The sequence below is a fragment of the Alnus glutinosa genome, chromosome 13, assembly GCF_958979055.1.
Source record: "Alnus glutinosa chromosome 13, dhAlnGlut1.1, whole genome shotgun sequence".
NCBI classification, from domain to species: Eukaryota; Viridiplantae; Streptophyta; class Magnoliopsida; order Fagales; family Betulaceae; genus Alnus; species Alnus glutinosa.
The window spans coordinates 2,890,129-2,912,647 of record NC_084898.1 but is presented as its reverse complement, the minus strand read 5'-3'; the positions used below and the strand labels follow the sequence as shown (position 1 = coordinate 2,912,647).

Genomic DNA, 22,519 nt, shown 5'->3' with positions numbered 1-22,519 from the left:
TTTGAAATCATTCAAATCATGTTTTTTTTTCATAAAATATAAACAGTTCAACATGACATGTTCTCAAACAATTTTGCATAATTTAAATCTCAATCGCAGCACACACTCAAACAATTTAAATCAATTCAACACTCAAACAATTTAAATCAATTCAACACTCTTCACTCATGCATCAATTCTTAAACATTATTGATATAATTTGAACTTAATCAAACCTATTCAAATTATCCAAAACATATATTTCAACATTAAGTTGGTTCAAAATTATAAAACAATATATTTTTCAAATCCATAACATATAAAAATAGTAGTTTCTCAGTGAGTAAAATACTCACCTCAGATTGCTTGTACTCCCAATTCCAAACAACTCTAAGTTCAACCGCAAAGTGCCGCTAAAAATACGATACATTAAATTATTTAGTATTCTAACCAATAATCACTCTAGGTAGAATTTTGAATTACTCAAAAGCTACATTATTAATTTACCCATTAAATCCTAAAATTCCTAAATATTTTTTCATAATTCATAATCACTTCTTAAACACAATATTGTTAACCCATAAGCATTACTTAAGGTTAATTACACAAAAATAACATTTTAACAAAATACCCAAAAGTTAGGGTTTATGAAAAACTTACCAAAAGTTCGCCAAGCCAAGACCAAATGCTCGGGAAGCTCCTAGCAACTCCAAACCACACAAAATTTAGAGAAAACACTAAGTTAAACTCATTTTTACAAAATTTATTAAAAATCTCCATAAATGTGAGTTTAGCGATTTACCTCAAAACGTAGATCGGGCTTCGAGGATTACGTTACCGAAGTCGGATCTAAGATTGGATGGGTGAATTTTGAGAAATCATGATTTTTCGGTGAAAAACCGTAGAGAGATGACAGATATTTCGAGCTACCGAGAAGAGAAGGGCGTTCTGCCCTTTTAATACATGCCCCGTCCGGACAGGCATCACGAGCCGTCCGTACGCACATGAAATTGAGGTGTCCGCCTCACTTACATGAGGCACCGTCAGGACGAGTCTCTTGTGCTGTCCAAACGCGCCACATTTTATTAAGATATATGTATCTTTATGTTTTATTATTTTCTTCTTTTTTTTCTTTTTTTTTTTTCTAATTCATTTTTTTCTCATTTCTTTCTTTTATATAATTCATTTCTTTAGTCCATAAAATATTCTCTGCACGTCCTACTATATTTTCTAGTCGTCAAATTAATTTTAGTCATTTATCAATAAACTTTATTCTTAAAATGATGAATAATATTCAAGACATCACACCACGTAAACAACATTGAGCAAAGGAAGTCACAACAATCTTCCGAGTGACTTCACAAACTTCAGACATCAGCAAAATACAGGAGAGAGCAAAGGTTTATTTGAAAAGAAAGCCTTCAAGTTGGCCATGACCACCTCAAACACGGCTTCCAATGAGTCTGGGGTCAGAACAGAACGATGTGGAGACAAGACAACATTATCCATGGCAAATAGCTCTTTTGGCACGTCCGGCTCCTTCTCAAACACATCAAGACCTGCACCACCAATCTCCCCTCGGGCCAAATATTGCACCAGTTCCTTCTCATCAACAAGAGCACCACGTCCAACATTAACAATAACCCCGCCCCTTCCCAATGCTGTCAAGACATCTTTGTTGATTATATGGTGAGTTTCATTTGTCAGCGCACAACAAACAACAAGAACATCACTATTAACTGCTAGGTCACAGACATTATCATAGTAAGGGTAGGGTGAAGATGGCTTTTTGTTCCTTGAATTGTATGCAACCCTGCAGCCGAATGCCACAAGCCTTTTTGCAACTTCAGAGCCAATGCTTCCCAGCCCAACGATACCAACTTGTTTTCCTCCCAACTGCAATCATAACCAATACAAATAAGAACCAATTCCAGAATTTAATATCTAATCAACATGCAGGTGTATCTAGCATAGGAACATAAAGATTAGTGAGCCAACCAGATGATGCTGATAAAGCAAAGATTAATAACCCAATTTCATAATTCTTATAGCCTAATTGACGGAGGACCAATGTAGGAGGTTAACAAACAACTACCAACTGTCCCTGGATTGTCGTAGTTGCTGGTTTATCAAGTGCTGGATTAGGATTGTTTTCCTTGTTATTCTCTATCTCTACTTTATTGTCTTTATTGTTCCTATCCATTCTCCCCATATGTTAATATAAGACGTAAGAAATGCTAGGGGTACCAGATTTTTTACCACGAGATGGGTACTAAGATGATGTTGAGTTTATTCATTGAAAATAATCAAAACAATTAATAAAAATAAATGCTACAAGTACCAATGAATAAGCTCTACATTATTTTGGTACCCATCTTTTGGTAAAAGATTTGGTACCTCTAACATTTCTCATAAAACGATGTATGAATTATTATGAAATTCAATGAAATAAGATATCTCCTTCTTAATGAATTTTCCAAGAGATGAGACTTATCTTAAGCATCAGTGAGACGCCTTTGCTGTTTTGAGTATTGTTTCGAATGAGCTTATGCACGTTTGTTCTTCACATTCCATTTCTATTCGCTGCTACATCACTAATGCTAAACACTCTCAAAACCCTCCGGCAAGCCATATTTTATATTCTTCCATGAACTTTAGGCTTGCCCTAAAAACACATAATACTGGACCGAAACCCATAATATTCACAAATAAATTCAAAACAAAAACTACACTTCAAAATGCCTCAATTCAACACTCATTTTTTTTTTATTATTATTTTTTATAACCGAAGTATATGGGGCTTCGCCCCAACTAAATTTCCTAGACACCGTGCAAAGCGTCCACTCCATACAGGTCGGGTAAAGTTCAGACTTTTGCCTGCGAGCGTGGTCCCAAGGATGTTTACACTCAAGGGGGGGCGAACCTTAGACCTGATGCTTCATGAGGCACATGACCAATTGACTTACCACTCAAGCCAACCCCTCGGGGTTCTCAATTCAAGACTTTCAAAATGTATATATAATAAAAAGTTAAAACTAACTACTACAGACCATAAAATAAAGAGATAAGAATTGGTGGACAAACCGTTATATAATTTTTAACCAAATAAGATATGATATTAGCTCATAAATAATATTTTTAAAAATAGATGATATTGCTATAGATGTATAATTTAATCTTTGTAAATCCACCTAAAGAAGCTTCTATTAGTCTCTCAAACTTATGTACCAACTATTATCATTGTATAGACTCATTTCAAATTTTCAGTGCTCCTGAAATGAAGGCAGTGTTCCCTCCATCTACTTAACAAGAAGTAACATACAAGCTAAAGCTCATTCATCAACTTAACTACTCTAAAGTGCTTCCATTAGAGGAATTCAAGAAACTTGCTCATTCAGTTTTACCTCATTTCAAGGCAACTTACAAAGAAATTGTGTAGATCAAAATGCAGTTCAACACACAAAGTCCCAAGAACAAATAAGGCATATATCAAATACTACCAGACTTGTAGCAACGGGGGCGGACCTACGTGGTTGGTTGGGGGTGTCTTTGGCAACCCCAAAGATTTTTAGGGTCCCTATAAAAATACCTATTTTCTATACTAGGCCCTGGCAACATTAATTTTTCACACCCCTTTCAGCTTTTTTCTACTCTAGTCAAATTAATATTTTTAAAATCTTAAACATAGACTCTCCAACTCCAACATGCTACAAGGAATGGCAAGCAGCATTTGTCAACAACTCTCAAATCTCTCTTAATCTCACCCAAGAAAAAGAAAAATAGAAAGCCTAAAGCCGTTTGAGAGAGTCAGAGCAGTGAGTCTGTGAGACTACTTACTCACTGTGCACCAGTGTTAAAATCATATGAAGCTTTTAGCTGAAGATTGAAGAACGCCAAGTCGCCATGCCAAGAACAAAAAACGTAATTCCTTGCAATGTTGCTTATGCTTTGAATATCACTCAGAGAGGGAGGGAGCAATTTGATTGGGAGTTTGAGACTGTCGAATTGAGAGATGGAGTACACCGTGCACTGCGCCGTGAGTCGTGAGGCGCCACAATTTTCAATTTTTTCCTTTCATTATGAGCCACAATTTTCAATTTTAATGTATGGTAAATTCACGGTGGCTTCACTGGCTTAATCGTTTTTTTTTATTATTATTTTAAAAAAAAAAAATCAATTAGATTGTTTACTTTACAAATGTTTACTATTATTCTTGATTAAATGGTTCAAATTTTATCATTTTCCAAGTTCCTTTTTAGATTTTTTAGATGTCTATAGCAAGCTAGAAAACTCTTGTATTTTAAAGGAAAGTTCATTTTAAAGATGATTTTATAAGTATGTAACTTTTTTATACAATTATGACTTATAACTTAAATATGGAATTAAACTTAAGACTTGTCTGCTAATCTCCTGACATCGAGCAATGGCCACTACATCACCAGTAAATGATCAAGGCCTTGTAGTCTCCTATCCTATACTTTCCCAGATTTATCGGCACTTAGGCAACCATTTTCTCCCTCCCTCTCTTCTTCTTCTTCTTCTTCTTTTCTTTTTTTGCTTCTCCCAAAAAAAAGTCAATTTCAAAACATTATAACTTCCTCTTTTTTTTTCTTTTTCTTTTTTAACTTTTTATATCACATTAATAATTTTATTATTATTATTTTGACAAAAAAAACCACTACAAAATAAATTTTTTTCACTTTTCTGTAAAATAATTTTAAACTTTATTTATAACTTTATATCACATCAATCACTTCTTACTATTATTCAAATAAAAATTTCACTAAACAACCATTTACCATACCCAGCCATCTGCACTGTTTGACAAGCCAATATAATTTTTCTCAAAATTCAAACTAAAAACATTCATATTTTTTATATTACATCAATTAATTTTTATAACAATTTAAACAAAAATATCTATTAAAAAACACAACTTTTTTACTTTTCTTCATAAAAAAATTTCAAACTTCTTTTTACTTTATATCACATCAATTACTTTTTTTTTTTTGAAAGGTGCTTGTATTCTCATTAATCAGGAGACAAAAGCCTCTCAGCCAAAACAATCTCAGAGATACAAGAAGGATACGAGTCCATCCAAATTTGACTTAAATTTCGACTGACAGCTAACTTAGCGAGTTGGTGGGTAGCGTTATTACAGCCTCTCCTAACAGAACCCACTTTCCACACAGGGAACTCCATAAGAATCTTCCTAACTTCAGCAATAATACTTCCCATTCTACTAAACACTTCCTCCTCCCGATTGAGAGCCGAAACCACCTCACTCGCGTCACCTTCCAGGAAGATGGAGTAGAGTCCCAGAGTGTGGCCAAGTTCTGCGCCCAATTTAGCACCAATCGCCTCAGCAACCGACGGATCCAAGATGAACTTCTGGACCGCGCATTGGGTCGCGATTACTGCCCCAAGATTGTTACGGACAATGATACCCACCCCCATCAAGTTCTTCCGCTTATCAACAGCTGCATCCCAGTTCACCTTGACGGTATCCGCGCTGGGTGGATTCCAGGAGGCGCTGGGGACTGGAGCTAGGCTACAAGGGTTTGAAGGGAGGGCATGAGCCTCTTTAAAATTCTTAAGCGATTCCTCTGCACCATCCAGCAAACAGTTGGGGGGCGTGAATTTATTCTCAAAAACCCATTGATTCCTACGGAGCCATAGTCTCTGGGCAATAATGGCTGTTAGTTCAAGATCCTCAATCTCCAGCCTATCATACAATTCACAAAAAATACGGAGAAAATCAGTAGCATTAATGGCGCACTTTTGGATAACTCGGGGGGATTCGGACCATACAGCACGAGCCGCATCACAGTTCCACAAAGTATGTCCCGCAGATTCCACTTCTCGACCGCACAGGGGACAGAGCGGGTCAGTAACAATTTTCCTTCTGTGTAGATTTTCTTTCGTAAGCAGAATATTGTTGCAAGCTCTCCATAGAAAAAGATGAATTACACGAGGCACCCTTAACTTCCAAATTATCTTCCATATAGGGCTTTGATGAGGGCTAAGAGAGCTGCAACCCTGTTGCCTGGCCTTTCTATCCAACTCCAGATGGTAAGCACTTCGGACAGTGAATAAGCCATTTGCCGTATATGCCCAAATCATCCTATCTTGCACAATGCCTGGACTGATGGCCAAACTACAGATCTTCTCAGCAATCTCGGCAGGGAAGATTTGCTCAATCAGTGGTATGTTCCACCATCTACTGTTCTGGTCAATAATTTCAGCAACTTTTGCATCACTATTCAAAATTCGAATAGGAGATTGAATAGAATTTGAATGGGGGGAAAAGATCCAGCGATCTCCCCATATGTTGATTTTAGTACCATCTCCCACCTTCCAGATTAGGCCTTCCTGTAAGAGGGGTTTAGCCATCCAGAAACTACGCCATAAATAAGAAGGTCTATAACCCAAGGATGCCTCAAACAAAGAACTCCCAGGAAAATACTTTTCCTTAAGCACCCTAGCAGCTAGAGAACCTGGATTCTGGATTATTCGCCACCCTTGTTTGGCAAGTAAGGCTAAATTAAAGCTCTCCAGATCCCGGAAACCCAGACCTCCTGAATTCTTGCTCCTCCCTAGACCTTTCCACGCCATCCAAACCATCCGATCAACCTTCTCCATATGCCCCCACCAGAATTTACTCAAGAGCCTATTTATATCACGGCAAAGGGAAATAGGAAGCATGAATACACTCATAGTATAGGTTGGGATGGCTTGAAGGACCGCCTTAATTAGAACCTCCTTACCCGCATGGGAAAGGAATTTCTCCTTCCATCCATTCATCCGATTCCAAATACGGCTTTTGATATAATTGAAAGTCGCAATTCTGGATCGACCAACAAAAGCCGGTAATCCCAAATAGGACTCATAGCACTGGGTAGGAATTAATCATGTTTCCTACAAGATGGGAATCCTCTCCTCCTCCTTTGTGTTATTACTGAAAAAAATGGAAGTCTTCTCCAAGTTTACTCTCTGACCAGAAGCTCTCTCATAGACTTCCAATATATCCTTCATTTGCCTCCATTCGTCTAGGTTAGCTTTCCCAAATAGAATACTATCGTCGGCAAAGAGGAGATGGTTAATTCTTATCCCACCCCTACGAATGGGAACCCCGGAAATCTTCCCCACCCCTGCAGCATGGTCCAGCATTCTACTCAAGGCTTCAACACACAAAATAAAAAGGAAGGGGGAAAGGGGATCTCCCTGGCGTATACCCCTGGAAGGAACAATATGGCCATGAGGAAGGCCATTAATAAGGACCGTATAGGAGACAGTTCGGACACATGTCATAATCAATTGGACCCATCTCTCAGCGAAGCCGAGCTTCCTCATCACAGCCTCCAAAACCCCCATTCTAACCGGTCATACGCCTTGCTCATATCGAGCTTGATAGCCATGAATCCATTCCTACCCTTTAATCGAGTCGCCATGGTATGGAGAGTTTCAAAGGCTACAATAATGTTGTCGGTTATCAAACGGCCCGGAATGAACGCACTTTGCTCCGGAGAAATGATCTGCGGCAAGACAAGCTTCAATCTGTTAGCAAGCACTTTAGAGATCAGTTTATAGACCACGTTACATAGACTTATAGGCCGATAATCCTTAACCGATTCCGGAGAAGGATTCTTTGGGATAAGGCATATGTTGGTAGCATTTATCGATGGATCAAAGGGTCCACCATTAAGAAAAGACAGCACTGCCTCTGAAACCTTCTCCCCCACAAAACACCACGCCTTTTGAAAGAAACCCGCAGAGAAACCATCCGGACCCGGCGATTTCAGAGGATGCATTTGGGAGAGTGCCAAACCCACCTCCTCTACTGTAAAAGGCCTTAATAAGGATGAATTCATCTCATCCGAGACTAGGTGCTCCATATTTTCCAAGCATTGGGAGAATTCAGCTTCAGCATCACAATTGGAGGAGAAGATATCCTCAAAATAATTAACAAAAATTCTACCAATCTCCTTATGTCTCCTCCACGTTCTCCCCTGTTCATCAGAAATAGACCGTATAGAATTTATCTTCCTCCTATGATTTGCCCAAGCGTGGAAAAACTTAGTATTCCTGTCTCCATTGCAATACCAATTCTGCTTAGCTCTCTGCTTCCATTTAATATCCTCCCTTTCCAAAATCTGGTCAATGTCCTTTTGGGCCTGGTTGATCTCCTCAATTAGGTTCGGGCTATTAGTTCCTTGCAATTCCAAAAGTCTCCTACTCTTCTGTTTCAGCAATTCTGCATCTCTTCCAAATTTGGCTCTACTCCATCGTGTAAGATCTCTTTGGCAAGCTGAGAGGCGGGCCTGAATATCCTTCAGCTTGTTAGACTCCAATGTCTCCTGCTCCCAAGCTGCTTTAGAGATATCATTGCATTCAGGATCCAGCTGCCACTTGGCTTCAAACTTGAACGCCCGGCGCGAAGGCCCCGTCTCATAGGGCTCGTCATTAAACAAAATAAGGATCGGATTGTGGTCCGAACAAATGGCTTCTAACACTTGAACCCTCACAAAATTGAATCTGGAACACCATTCCATATTGGCAATCGCTCTGTCAAGTCTTTCCTGAATAAAGTTATCATCTCTCCTGTTATTACACCAAGTATATCGGGGCCCAGAGAAGCCTAGATCACTGAGCTCACAGTCTTCAAGCGCCCTCCTGAACTGATCAATCTGAGAAAAACGCCTTAAAGCTGCCCCCTGCTTCTCCGATTGATCAAGGATCTCGTTAAAGTCCCCTGCACACAACCAGGCTGAAGGCTGAAAAGACTTGAGAAATCTCAATAGTTCCCATGATTCCCATCGTCTAGCAGCATTGGGAAATCCATAGAAGCCAGTAAACTTCCAACCTGGCCTTCCATCTTCATTACTAATGATAGCATTTATATGCTAGCGGGAGTAGTTAAATATCTCCAGAGAAAGGTTCTCTTTCCATAATAATGCTAAACCCCCACTTCTACCAACCGGGTTGACCACAAAGAGCCCTTTCAAGCCCAATTTACATCTAATTTTCTCCATAGTACTACCTCTACACAAAGTTTCAATAAGGAAAACAATATCGGGTTTCTTCTCTTTCACCAAATGGTGAAGCACTCGAACTGTCCGAGGGTTCCCAAGCCCCCGGCAGTTCCAACACAAAAGACTCATGGCGACAGGCGGGGCTGAGGGTCAGCCACCGCCTTTTCCATATGGAACAAAAACTCACCTCCAGAATGGCTCTTCTTTGGGCAATGCTCCTGGTTCTCTGCATGACTCCACTCCACATCTTCAATCTTCCTCTTACGATCAGTTTCCCCAATATTGACGTTTGTAATCTCCCTAGTCTTCCTCTTCCACTTTCGAGCCTTACTCGGGGACTTCAGAATCTCCTCCGTTGACTCCTGAGATTTTACTTGGTCCACATAATGTACGTGATTAGGACTCGGGAGGGCTGGTACCGTGGAGCAGATTCCATGTTCTGTGCAAATTATCTCCTGCTGGGGCCCATGACTATTCATTGCCCCTTTGGTATTACAAATCCTCTTTCCCGCCTCCTGGACATCTATAGTCACCTTTTCATTTGTCAACGTGTCTCCCCTTCTGTCAAGACTAGCTTCAGCACTTGGCTCAATACAAACGTGCTCCTTAAACTTCCCACGGACTTCCACATCATTCTGGTTATTAACCCCTATATCAGCTTTGGTCAATGGTTTCCCTCTCTGATTTTCTCCTTCTATCCTGTTGACATCCGCATTTTCTCCTTCCAAATCTCCCACTGAATCCTTCTCATTAATGCCACTTGTCCCGCCCATATTTTCATCACTTTCCATGAAGTCGGTCGTACACTGTACATCCATCTTTCCAACTGGTCCGTCCGGAGCACTTCCAGCTGGATCTTCACAGCGACTCTCGCCTCCGACCTGCTTCACGGAAACTCCACCCGAGGCTCCACCCGGACTTCTAATCCCCCCTCTAGCATCCGTTGTAGCTGTGTTCCAGTAAGCCTTGGACTCAGCCGGAGTAATGCCTTCCAACACCCTTGGTTCCTGTTCAGCCAACACCTGCTTCCCTGGATTATGGTCTGACTGTCGAGTTATCGAAGAACCCTCCTTCCTGAATCTTAAGTCATCCGCCCGAAGCCAAACCCCCCAGGACCTAGCTGGAGCCTCCTCATTGATCCGGAAGCTGGGCTTATTCGGACAAGCTTTATCCGCATGATAAATCCTCCCACAGTGATAACAAAATTGCGGGAGTTTTTCATATTTGAGCGATATCCAAATGGATTTACCATTCAGAACAATAGCCCGGCCCCTTTCAAGTGGTTTTGTGATATCAATAGACACTCTTATTCTCAAGCATCTACCCCAACCCACACCATCTCCAGTAACATCTATATCCTCTACTGTTCCAATAGAACGGCCTATACGCAGCCCCACCTCCCGATTCATGCACGTGAGAGGCATATCATGTAACTGTACCCAAAAAAACGCTTTTGAGAAATCCATAAGTGAGGGTGGTGTATTTTCGTCAATCTCCTTTAGGACCAGTAAGCTACGATCAAAGAGCCAAGGTCGGCCCTCAAGAACACGCCCTTTGTCTTCCCTGTTAGGAAATTCTAACAGCCATAAGTTATCTTGAATTTCCTTAAAAGTCACTGCTTCAGCGGTTTTCCACAGCCTCGACATTAATGTCTTGAAGGCTTCCTTCTGGATACGACGGTCCGACATCAACCTACCCAAAAGGCACCTTTCACTTCTTCCTCGTAGATCTGCAGTATCCATCTCATTGATTGTTATCTCTCTCCTTTCTCCTTCTGAAAGCTTCATCCCCTCACTCATGCTTTCAATAAGGTCCTCCATCCAGTGAAAAGAAGGGAACAAACTAAGACAAAACACCAGAGAAACTCAACACACTGTATGAAACAGTGACAGAAAAACTCCCAAGCGTAGAAAGAACACCGGGAGACTCACACTCTCACTCCTAGGAGTTTCCAAGACAAGGAGAAACCTAGGGGAGGACTATATCACATCAATTACTTATTTGCACATTCCCAATCATTTATTTGCACATTTCCATCCGATTATATATTTTTCCCTTTCGGTCAGAATAGGTAATAAAAATGATAAAACACCCTTCCATCTGTTTATCTAAAGAGAATGCAAAATGGATTAAGCTTAGATTTTTACCATATCGAATTCACCCGCAAAAGATTCAAATCCAATCCAGGAAATCCACATCAAACACCATTCGCTGAAAAATTATCAACCCAAAGAATCAACTAACCTTAGAGCCAAGTGGGTACTCTCCCTTTTGAGGCCACAACCGGGACCGAACGAACCTGTCACCTGCCGATACTTGGCGCAGAACATCGAGCAACAGCGCGACGGCATAGTCGGCAACGTCCTCGGAGAATGCGTTGCCGGCATTGGTGACGGCAATGCCACGGCGGAGGCACTCGGCGACGTCGATGTGGTCGACGCCGGCGCTGGACCCCACCACGATCCGAAGGGAGGGAAGGAGACCGAGCACGTCGGCGGCCAATGGGGTCGGTCCTGCGCAGATGAGGGCCTGTATGGATGCGGCGTGGCGGGACAGGAAGGCCTGAGGTGGCTCGTCGGCGGTCGAGGCGTGCGGGTCGAGGACGCGGAAATGGCTGTGCAAGCGGTTCGCGAATGGTAGAGCGAACGAGGGGAGGCGGTGCATCAGGACGAGAGGCCGATGGTCAGCTTCTTCGGTCATACTTCCGAGTTCCGAGGAGGCCGTCCTCCACTTTTGCTAGTTTTGACTTTTGTCTGTCCCATTTTCTGTTTTTTTTTCGTCCTTTTGAGCCGAGGCCCGACGTGGCCCTAATTTTTGAATTAGGACTTTTTATAATTTTTATATTTTAAAATTATGATATTTAGGCCAATTCTTTATATTAAAATACTTAAAAAATATCACATATTAAAATTGTGGCATGTTACATTTAAGAATAAAGTATATTTATATCATACTTTTGTTTTATATGTTGTAAAAAAACTTTGATCAAAAAATTATCTTTTAATTTTTTAAATAAGAAGCGTTTTTGTAAAAGTAAAAAATAAATAAATAAGCATTTTTGAAGAAAAATTCTTTTTGGCTTCTTTGATAATTAACATGCCACAATTTTAATAGGTAGAATTTTTCAAATGTTTCGATGTAAAGAAACAGCCTAAATTTCGTAATTTAAGTATCTACAATTTCTTCAAAATTATTGAGAATACTAATCCCTAATTTTTTATTTTTATTTTTTTGTGAACAAATTATTTGGTCCTTCTAAGCTGGCTCGTTCTTTTAGGAAAAAAAAAATTATGAAAAAAAATACATGCTGCTGCTGTTTTCTCTCTCATTCCATAGGACAAAAGCAAAAAACAGCAGCCCTAATTTTTTTTTCAAAAGATAAATTATATAAATACATCTTCAAAATATGTTTTATACATTTTATTTTTAAATCTACAAGTAGATTTATGAGATTTACATTGGGCAAATGTGATTCTCACAAATTTAATAATAAATTTAAAATTTAATTATTAAAGTTGTGTAAAGAATGCACATGCATCATTTCTTTTTCCTCAATTAATTAAGGACAATCTACAGCTAAGAAGAGCTTCGAAGGACGAGAATTTTTTTATCCTTTAATTTTTTTTAAAAAAAATTGTGCCAACTCATCTTAGAAGGATCAGAAAAGGATCACAGTAGACACATTTTCTGTTTTCTATACGTTGTAATGTTTTTGCTTCTTTGTTAGTTTTGACTTTTGAAAGTTGTCTCTCTCATTGTCTGTTTTCCCTCTTTGTGTTTGTGGTGATTGAGATTTTAGAATTATTGGACAGAATATCGAAGACTTGCTTTTTAAATAACAGAGGCAAAGATCGAAAAATAGTGTATAGTTCGGGCGATTTACGAGTATATATATTGTTGATGCAATTTTTTGGTTTGGTGACGTGGCATCATCAGGGACGTTCCCTTCGCCCGCGCCTTGGCCTACAAAACAAGAAAGGTCCGCCGGGGATTGGCCAGCGGAGCCTCCTCCGACGATCAAGTCAGCCAAGTGTTTATATGAAGAAGAGAGAGAGAGAGAGAGAATGATGGATCCTCCTCTAATAATCTTGATACTCCCTTTTTATACCCCTAGGTGTCATATGTTCGTTTTACCTCTGTCAAACACAAGGCTCCACGTAGGCGTTTTATATCTCTGCTGACTTGATTTGAACGGCTTAATACATACTAAAGGCTGCTCATGACCCAGGCTCAAGGTCCGAAGTCCGGGATTACATCAGAGGGCAAATCTGGCCCCCACCTTGGATAGGAAAGGAATATTCCTTAACATATATATTTTTATTTAACAACGATTAATCAAAGAATTAGTTAAGAGTAACACATCAACATTGTTAAATGAATGTTGAATAGAATTATAATATCTAGTATTATTCTATTTAAAATATCTATCGATTATGTTAATTTTGTATGGCAGAATACGCTAACACTATTATCAATACGGTAACAGGATTGGCTTAATTAGAGTAAGATGAAGATAGAAAGAGGTGGAGGAGGAGCACAGATTAAATATGTTCCTATACGGCTGTTGTTGCATGTTCTGTCTATGATTAGTTTGATGACAACTTGATTCTATCTTTAGAGAGCATGGATGCATGTTCATGATCCCTATCAACTTCAACCCTTTCTAGTCTCATTTATGTTAGAATATATTTTCGGTTGTAATCAAATCAATATATAAGATTTGATTTAATTATCTTATTTGTACTGTCTTTATTTACCTCAATTTCTATATAAATAAAGGTACGGTACTTGTAATGTAAATATCGTCAAGCAATATGGACAGAAATTTTCAATAAACTAGTTTGTAAGAAATTTCCTACAATCCACATATAAAAAGGACATATGTCCTTTAAACATGTGAGAAATACATGTTTTTTTATTAATGCTATTAAAAAAGCATGTAAGCATGTAAGAAGCACATGTTATTTAAATAACATGTGCTTCTCACATGTTAAGGAGCACATGTCAATTTTATATGTCGATTGTAATAAATTTCTTACAAATTGGTTTGTAGGAAATTTCTGTCCAAGCAATATATAAGAGCAAAATGTAGCCCTTAAGGCAATTACTTAGTGGTTGGCAAATGCGATATAACGCCAAACCACCTGAAAAATTATTTGTCTCAATTTTCTATCTTTCTTGTGCTTTTCACCTTAATTTTTCCATTTCATTATGAAATTCTTTGATTTATAGACTATCATAGTTCATTGCAAAGTAAGGCTGAAAATACAGTTACGGTTAATGATTATTGGCTAAAACTGCTAACCTCAACGCTGGTTGGCTGTTATATAACCTCTAACCGGGGTCTATTTTGGGTGTTGGGCTTGTTTATTTATTCCCTTTAGACATTTTTAGCCTTTTTTTTTTTTTACTAAAATCCAATGGATTGACATTAACAACCATTATGTGTATCATACATTAACAGTGATAATTAAGAATGTGATCAGCTGTAAGACACACTCTATATGTTTGAATTTTCTGTGTCAATTGAAGGATAATGTTTATATAAGAGGAAAAAAATTTAATCGGATCATAAATTTCTTTGACCCTGTCAAGCTTAATTAGACGACTAAATAGCAATGTGTTTACCTATTTCTCTTCCCTCATTGCCCTTACCCAGAGATTGCATTCCAGGAAGATATCCGTTTGTGTAACGCCCCAAATTTGAACCAGCAAATTCGTAAGTAGAAACCTCTGGTTTCCACGTGACATTACTACATCAGAGATAAACTCTCGCAGCGGAATATATTTATTTCTTCTAAAGCCTTAGTAATTGATAACATAACACATTTAGAGCTGACTGAAATACCTCGATACGTTTATTTAGAAAATACTTATAACAAATACAAGGGAACCGGTGTCCATAATGACACAAAAGAATACATATAAATCATTAGCAATCTTGTCAACATAAAATGCTATAAACACAGAAGACTACAAACCAAATATAAATTATGCGTCCTTAGTTATAAAACCTCTTGAGCTCTTGTCTTTGTCTATTAACCTGCATTAACAGAATATATATATATATAGAAACAAAAACACAAAACAACCAAAGTGAGTCCACTGTTTCCAATAATAAGGTGAATACTGATTTATTTAATAAATCCTTCAACATGCAGATGTGACTCTATAGCCACGCGTATAATGCAAATGTATTGATTGTATGAATATGCATCGTAGTAACCATTTAGTTTGGTATTTTATGCTCATCTTTCTTCAGACTCTCGTACCCAGGGCCATTAAATCCCTGTTCGTTCACGCTCGTTGCCTCACACTTAAAGTCTTACCTGTTTTTACTGGAATCCTACCGGTCCCAGCATTAGTTATATATTAGGCCTTCGGACACCCCTGGGTCACTCTGAACCCCCTTGATTCACTGACTAGCCTTTCTTCTCCTTGCTACTACATCAGCTTGTTGATGGCTATCTCATTAGCCGTTATATTATTTTAGACACAACATGCTATGCATGATCGGCCACATGCAATGAATAAATTAAATAAAACAATAAGCACAATATTATGGAAAAATCCATCAGCTTCGTCCTCAGTAAGTATAGAAATACTTACACTCCTTGTATAGTTTCTTAGCTTCTTTTTCTGCATATAAATCAATCAATATAATAAGTATATATATATATATATATATATATATATATATATATATATATATATATCAATTATCAATCAAACAAAATATTGTTTATAAACACTCATCTTTTTATCTATTACTTTATTATCTAAGATGATTACTTATAACAATCTTAAATCCTTGGTTCATGATTTGGTGCCGAGGCTATATGACCAATACCACCAAATACGATTATGAAGGATTTAACATATATTATAAGAACATAAAAGTAAATACTATAAAGATTCATTATGATGCAAGGGTTAGGTAAGCAGTTGGCTGAGTCTCCTTACTTAATGCAAATGCTAAGATAAATAGGTAAATATATATACTAACAAGAATATATTCACTATTTTACAAAAGCTATTAAGTCAACTGAATTCATTTCTTTGATTCATGATCGAGCACTGAAACGGTTGACATAATGCTCAAACATGAATCTTAACAATTAATATACATCTTAGAAATCACTTATGAAACACTTGAACACATAGAAAACTTACCAAACAAATTCTGAAACAAAAGCCCCCTTTTAAGCCTTTAGTGACCGGTTTTGGAGTTGCTAGTGCTGTCTTGGTTTTGGATCTTGGTTCTATAAATCTAGGCCAAGAAATAGTAAGATAAGAGGTATATCTAGCTCTCCTAAGGTTGCTGGACAGAAAATCAAAAGAGAAATAGAAGGGTTTCTTCACCTAAGCCAAGTAATGAACAAAGGAAGACTAAATTGTATGTATAAGTATGAACTTCTCACTTGTCTTAAGGTAGAATGGGAGGTAAGGCTTGTCCCATATTTATAGGAGTCTTAGAACATCAAGGAAATGAAAGGAAATTCGTGCTTGGAGTGCTAGAGGGCTGCTGGAAATTGGATAGACAATGAGAACTTCTTCCACCTTCCTTTCCATGCTTATCTTCCACCTTGCATTCCACCTTATCACTTGGTTTTGTTTCTTGCTAAATAAAATCCCAGCACTTGCTGAATGATAATATTTTTAATATAAGGTGGCTAGGGATGGCTGCTAAGTATATTACAAATCATTTCTGCTAACATTTCGACAGTCGGATTAATAAGGCACCGGTTTTGGCCAAAAAGTCAATTGTTACCAAATTGAATTCTGACTTCACCGGTTTCAAGTATAAACTATATATATGCAATATTGAGTAATTAAACACCATAAAAACATATTTATCAAGCCTAAATTTAAAGGTCAAAGTTTAACCAAAAGTGCCACTTGGCACCTAAATAGTCAACTATAAACCAAAAAGTCAACCGATGGACTTTTTACTAACTTTTTCCATATGGTAGATCTTTCTTTTGTAAGCACATCGGTCTTTGAATCAACTGAATTCGAGTCCGTTTGACCAGTTTTCGGTTCAATCAAAGTTTAAAGCTTAAATGTAATTCTTAAGTTCTCAAGGGTTTTTAGGTTTGCTTATAAAAACATGTGGATATTGTTTCCTCAACAATATCAATGATTTCTTAGGAGCTTAAATTTCCCGGGCGTTACAGTTTGCCAAACCTTCACTACATCAAACATTCTATCTTCCTCACCAAACCCAGATGCGATTTCTGCCATTTTTTCCTCCTCTATCATCCTCTTTCTCAAAATACCAAAACGGATATCTTCCTAAAGCTTTACTGAACTGCAGCACAAATAAAAAATAGTCTCTCGATCTGCATGCAAGAGCCCTAATAGATGCAGTTCAAGAAAGTTGCATGTGGAAGAATCTCATACAAGAACAAACACAAAAAGAAAAGAATATATATAACAAATACCCGAACGAAAAATGAAGGAGATGAATGAACAAGGCGCAATCCGGCGAGGGGCGAACGAGGCAGTGCAGCGGCGAGGGTGAAGGCTTGAGAGAGATGAGAGGAAATGAGAAGTGAGACTTGAGAGCTCGGCAGCATGAGTGACAGAAGAAAGAGAGAAGCATTTTGAAGTTTTGAACTGATTCATTTTGTATATATATATAAAATAAGGTGGTTAGTTGTTCTGCCTTTCCTAAAAAACCGCTAACCATCCTAGCGGGGCAGTTAGCGGGCGGTTATTGCCTTTTCAGCCCTATAATGCAAAGGCTAGCTAGTATACATGAGTGCCAACTTCCAAGGTGACTGAGGTGGCAATGGGTGCATGTGCGCAGGACAAATAATTAACTCGAGAGATAATGTAATAATTCAGAACAAAACGCTAGTAACATTTGTGTTATCGATCACTTTAAAAAGATTAGTCAATTTAGAATTCTCTAGAATTACTAAATTATAAAGCTCAATTTTAATTATAATGAAAAATGATCCAATATAAGACTCAAACATCTATGCATATTTTTATAACCTACCCACTTTATGCGTATTATTCATCTTCTCAACGTAGAATTAAGGCGTTAATATTGTACAAAAGATATATATCAGCTTTGGAAAGATATATGAGAAGTACTTCTATACTGCGGCAAAAACAAATCTTATGCTCAAATAACATATATATATATATCAATCTAAGAGACTGGATTTGAGGAAAACTTTGTCCCATACATAATCACATGGTTTACTGGATGCATGTTATACCTGTATATATGTTTGAACTGGTTAAAGGTGAATAGAACATGATCATGAGCATCTCCGAGTTAGATAGGGTAATGTCAATGTAATCACATCCATCATCCATTGTATGAAACCAATTGACCAGACCCAGACTTCGTTGCATGTGTACACATGTGATAATGCTAACACATGAATATTAAGGAACATATTTTATAAATACATATATAATCAAGAAACTCAATATAATTTCTTTTATGTACAAGAAAAGTGATGACTATTCTCTTTGACAAGTTCTGAAATGATATCAATTAATTAATTCCAGCACCATTTTATATATGATAGGAATTGAAGAGAGATCACCTACAGGCTACAGGGATGCAAACATTAAAGTCTTGCAACATATCTGAAAAGGAAAATTAAATAGATCATGAATACCTCAGAATCTAATTTGAAGAGCAGATTGTGAAGTATTTTAACTTCTTTTCTAGCTCGCAAAGATCGATGCTTTGGCCATCACTGAGCTGTGGAGATTAAAGAATGAGATCGAAGAAGATTTTAGTAGAACTCTAATTAAAGTTAGTATTATAAGAAGATTCATGATTATGATACCTCAGCTTCAATGGTGTGAAGCAACCTTTCATTTACTTTAGTTGAAGTGAAACCAGCAATAATGAGCCCTTCCCCCATTAGAACTTCGACCACTCTTGACAGAGGAAGCCCTTGTCTTGCGTTGATGGCTACCTCAACTCCTGTACTAGAAGGTCTAAGCTCCGTTAATGAATCCCACCCAGAACCCAGAGATTTTTCTGTTGCTTTAATGGGATAGTTGGACAATCTTTTCAGCTCATCTCTCTTGTTATTTTGCTCTTGGATCTTGTTCTGAAGATGTTTTATGTAATTCACTACCTCATGCATGTGATCAGACATGGACCTCTTTCCCTGGAACAACTAAACAAAACATGTTTTAGAGTTATAGATCTCGTTAATTAGCAAAAGGAAAAGAAGGTGATCAATCGATATCACCTTGATATATTCAACAGGGAGAAGTGATTGAAGATTTGCGTGAAGGGTAGCCATTTCTTGCCTTCTTTGTCGTTCAATATCTCTATGTATGATTTTCTTTTTCTTCTTCTTCTTGTCATTATGGTTTTCATGATCAGTTTCATCGTTGGTGATGGATGATTTACGCCGCCGGCTATGGTCCAGCTTGTCGGTGAGATCGCAGCCATCCTGAGAAGTGGTCAGTACTGGCAATTGATCTGGTTGACCGGGAATAATGGAAGAGATTTGGAGCAGCTGATCATCTCCCTGCTCATATTGGAACATGGATATTGGAAAATAGTCCATAATTAGCTCCAAATCTCTCTCTCTCTCTGTTGGAAATGTTTTTATTTGAGCATGAAATCGTCAAAAGGCCTAAAGTTTCAAGGTTTTTTATTATTATCATTATTATTATTTATATTTTCAGGATCATGGTCCAATAAGAAATGACCTGATCATCACTATCAGATGCTTCCATTCAAATTAAAGCAGGTTTTTCAAGGCACGTACTGTACATTTGGAGGCTGAGAAATTCTTCACTACATACACATGTAGGAAACTATATATTAACATGCTAAGAGAGCCATAGAGGAAAAAGATTTTCTGTACCATTCTGTCTGAATTATTTCTGTATATAGAGGAAGGTTGCAGATCTTATTTATTATGAATAGCTTAAAATACAGGCCAAATTATCTTATAATTCTCATCTCTTCAACTGTTTGAATTTTTATAACAAAGGGATTTGGTTGTAAAAGAAATATAGTATATGTGTTGTAGTTTTTCAATGGTCCACATTTTTATCTTTTATCACTTTCTATTAAAAACATAAAATTAAATATAAACAGTTGAAAATACTACGACAGCACGTATACTTTAGTTTTATTGCAACACCTAAGACCAATCCATCACAATCTCATGTAGAGAGTCACACCAAAACTTCTTGGAAATTAATAATATTGGTACAATTTCCTATATGGTGACGTGTCAGCTTCTGATTAGTCTTCTGGGAGCTGATATGTGAACCAGCTTCTAATTGGTCCACATAAGAGGAACCTGCAAAGGAACAAAGACACGCTAAGGGTTAGTTGGTGGAGTCTCCTCCGATAATTAAATCAGTTGGTGAATTAATGAGATTGAGTAAATGTGATTAGGGCTATGTATATATACCTGTCTTTACTCTTATTTATAATTCTATTCTTCTTCACTCGTGCGTAAAAATATGCCCAAATCACCGTATTAATGGCCAGCCGACATAGCCAATGATGTACATAGTAACTTGATATGATATGGAGACACTCAGTACGAGCCGCCTGACTTTGACGACATGTCAGACATTTAATCCGATTTAATATTTTGAGTATGCAATTTCATTAAATGTTAAAAATACCAATAAATGCTAGATACTTCAATAAATGTGGGAAGTTCTTTACCTTAGGCTCCTAACCCTTGTTGGTGGCAAGTGTATCTTACCTCTTTTTGTACCGAGATGTCCTCGGTACAGCCTTACTGATCCGGAAGTCGAGATTAATTTTAAGCTCTCAACTCGGATGCATCCTTTCGTCAGGAGGGTCGATTCGCCATCCGAGCATGGCCGGGTCCACTGGTAGTATCTAGCCGGGTGGCCCGTACAAATCGGCAAGCCTAGTAAGGCCTAACTCACTTATGGACCCACTTGAACTTTGGGGATGATTATTCCCCCAACAAATAATACATAAAGGAGAACTTTCAATTGTAAGGCCATCTGATTTGCTGAAGTGAAGATGACTGTCCATGATAATGACCATTTTACTTCATATAATGGGACACTGAAAAGAACTTCAGACAATTATCATCACCTTCATCATCAGTCAACACCATCAGGTTTGGTTAAAAGTCATGGAAACTCTTTTGGGGAAAAAGGCCCAACAGTATCCGGAAGATCTTGATAGAAATGGAGTGCCAGTATTATATTGGGAATATTGAGAATATATATTCTTCCTCATTGGAAAGTGAGTCATATATAATTGGTTTATGCCAAAGGCAGCAGAGGATAAAGATGGCTCTCTCAATTTTGTACTTGCCATGAAGAGATATGCACAATCCTTAATTAATTGGAAATATTGATCATTATTGTTGTATGGGAACTCGGATTAGGTGTGAATTATGAAGGCGGGGTCCAGGATGTGCAAATCTCTAAGATTTTGAGTCCAAGTTCAGTCTCCAACCCTTAACGCATGATTAATTGTTTCTTTCATCTAATATGCAATGACAGATAGGCTGCAACAACTGACTAGAAGATCTTCCACTTTTATTTTATTTTATTTTATTTTTTAGTTTTTTTCTTCCCTTAAGCAAGATAATTATTGCATTAACAAAAACAAAGCTACAAGAGGAGGGGGTGGGCCTCAACAAACATCTTAAAAGCAGTCTTTAGTGCAAGAAAAATGACAACATATAAAACAGGAAATGTCTCATAGTTTGCGGAGGAAAGGGCCACCTTGAAGGTGGTATGTGTTGTTTTCCAAATATTAGACAGTTGAATAAAGGGGGTGCTGTTGGCGACTACGATGAGACAGTCGATAAAAATCAATTTTCCGCAACTTTATACAAATGAGCATGCTTTAATTTGCAAAGTACAACATCTCCAAACAAAGGAGGGGACGCATATTGTTATGTTTTAATTGTTTTGGCAAATTTATATTTCAAACCATGGGTATCTAAGATGTAATGTGTCGGTTCATTGGCGGACCCAGCCTTGGAAATATGGGGGATAAATTGAAAAAAAAAAAAATTAGGAGGGCAAAACTAAAAAATTATAGATAAAATTTAGTTTCTTTTTTTTTAAAAAAATATATATATATATTTGGGAGAAAATTTTGGGGCATGGGGGCCAGGGCCCCTGTGGCCCCCATGTAGGTCCGCCCCTGGGTTAGTTTTAAGTTAGGGTGAGTTGGTTTTAAAGTTAGTTTTCAATGCATGAAAAGCCTAAGACTTTGATTGACTCACGATCAACTCCGACTCAATAGATCACTTGTACGTGCATCAAATGGAATACTAAAACCTGAGAGTACGATCGACCACCTATTTAAGCCTTGATATGCAAGATTTTCCTAGAGATCTAGGTGTGTGGGTATTTCCATATCCTTTTGAAAGTGTTCTAAGCCTCATGAGGAAAAAAAAATAAAAATTGAAACCTCTGCTTGCTAGTTTTATTCAAACCACGGGAAAACCATCAGCCATCTCCTAGTTTAATAGATTTATCATCGAAGTTTTGAGTTG

The 22,519-nt window shown here is 37.8% G+C and overlaps 2 protein-coding genes across 4 annotated transcripts; both read right to left on the bottom strand.

Moving 5' to 3' along the window:
* Nucleotides 1-1,225: 1,225 nt before the first annotated feature.
* LOC133854874 (glyoxylate/hydroxypyruvate reductase HPR3) lies at nucleotides 1,226-11,787 on the bottom strand. The gene is made up of 2 exons (XM_062291137.1): nucleotides 11,256-11,787; nucleotides 1,226-1,875 (listed from the first exon to the last, which is right to left on the bottom strand). The coding sequence occupies exons 1-2, from the start codon at nucleotides 11,709-11,711 to the stop codon at nucleotides 1,354-1,356; spliced, it is 978 nt and encodes a 325-aa protein (XP_062147121.1). The 5' UTR covers nucleotides 11,712-11,787; the 3' UTR covers nucleotides 1,226-1,353.
* Nucleotides 11,788-14,847: 3,060 nt separating this feature from the next.
* Nucleotides 14,848-19,622, bottom strand: LOC133854781 (transcription factor bHLH118-like). Of its 3 annotated transcripts, XM_062291055.1 has the most exons (4): nucleotides 19,244-19,622; nucleotides 18,830-19,168; nucleotides 18,656-18,741; nucleotides 14,848-15,054 (listed from the first exon to the last, which is right to left on the bottom strand). In XM_062291055.1, exons 1-3 carry the CDS (start codon nucleotides 19,565-19,567, stop codon nucleotides 18,664-18,666), a joined length of 741 nt encoding a protein of 246 aa, XP_062147039.1. In that variant the 5' UTR covers nucleotides 19,568-19,622; the 3' UTR covers nucleotides 14,848-15,054; nucleotides 18,656-18,663. The 3 variants fall into 3 exon arrangements, with proteins under 3 accessions (XP_062147039.1, XP_062147040.1, XP_062147038.1); XM_062291056.1 differs by lacking the exon at nucleotides 14,848-15,054 and having other exon boundaries at nucleotides 18,402-18,741; nucleotides 18,830-19,159; XM_062291054.1 differs by lacking the exon at nucleotides 14,848-15,054 and having other exon boundaries at nucleotides 18,403-18,741.
* Nucleotides 19,623-22,519: the final 2,897 nt, after the last annotated feature.

Excerpts from the sequence above, each read along its gene's own strand:
- LOC133854781 (XM_062291055.1), bottom strand. The coding sequence starts at position 19,567 with ATGGACTATTTTCCAATATCCATGTTCCAATATGAGCAGGGAGATGAT. Across the intron at positions 19,169-19,243 it reads TCCCTGTTGAATATATCAAG|TTGTTCCAGGGAAAGAGGTC; the intron begins GTGATATCGATT and ends TGTTTTGTTTAG. Across the intron at positions 18,742-18,829 it reads TTCACACCATTGAAGCTGAG|CTCAGTGATGGCCAAAGCAT; the intron begins GTATCATAATCA and ends TAATCTCCACAG.
- LOC133854874 (XM_062291137.1), bottom strand. The coding sequence starts at position 11,711 with ATGACCGAAGAAGCTGACCATCGGCCTCTCGTCCTGATGCACCGCCTC. Across the intron at positions 1,876-11,255 it reads AGTACCCACTTGGCTCTAAG|TTGGGAGGAAAACAAGTTGG; the intron begins GTTAGTTGATTC and ends TTATGATTGCAG.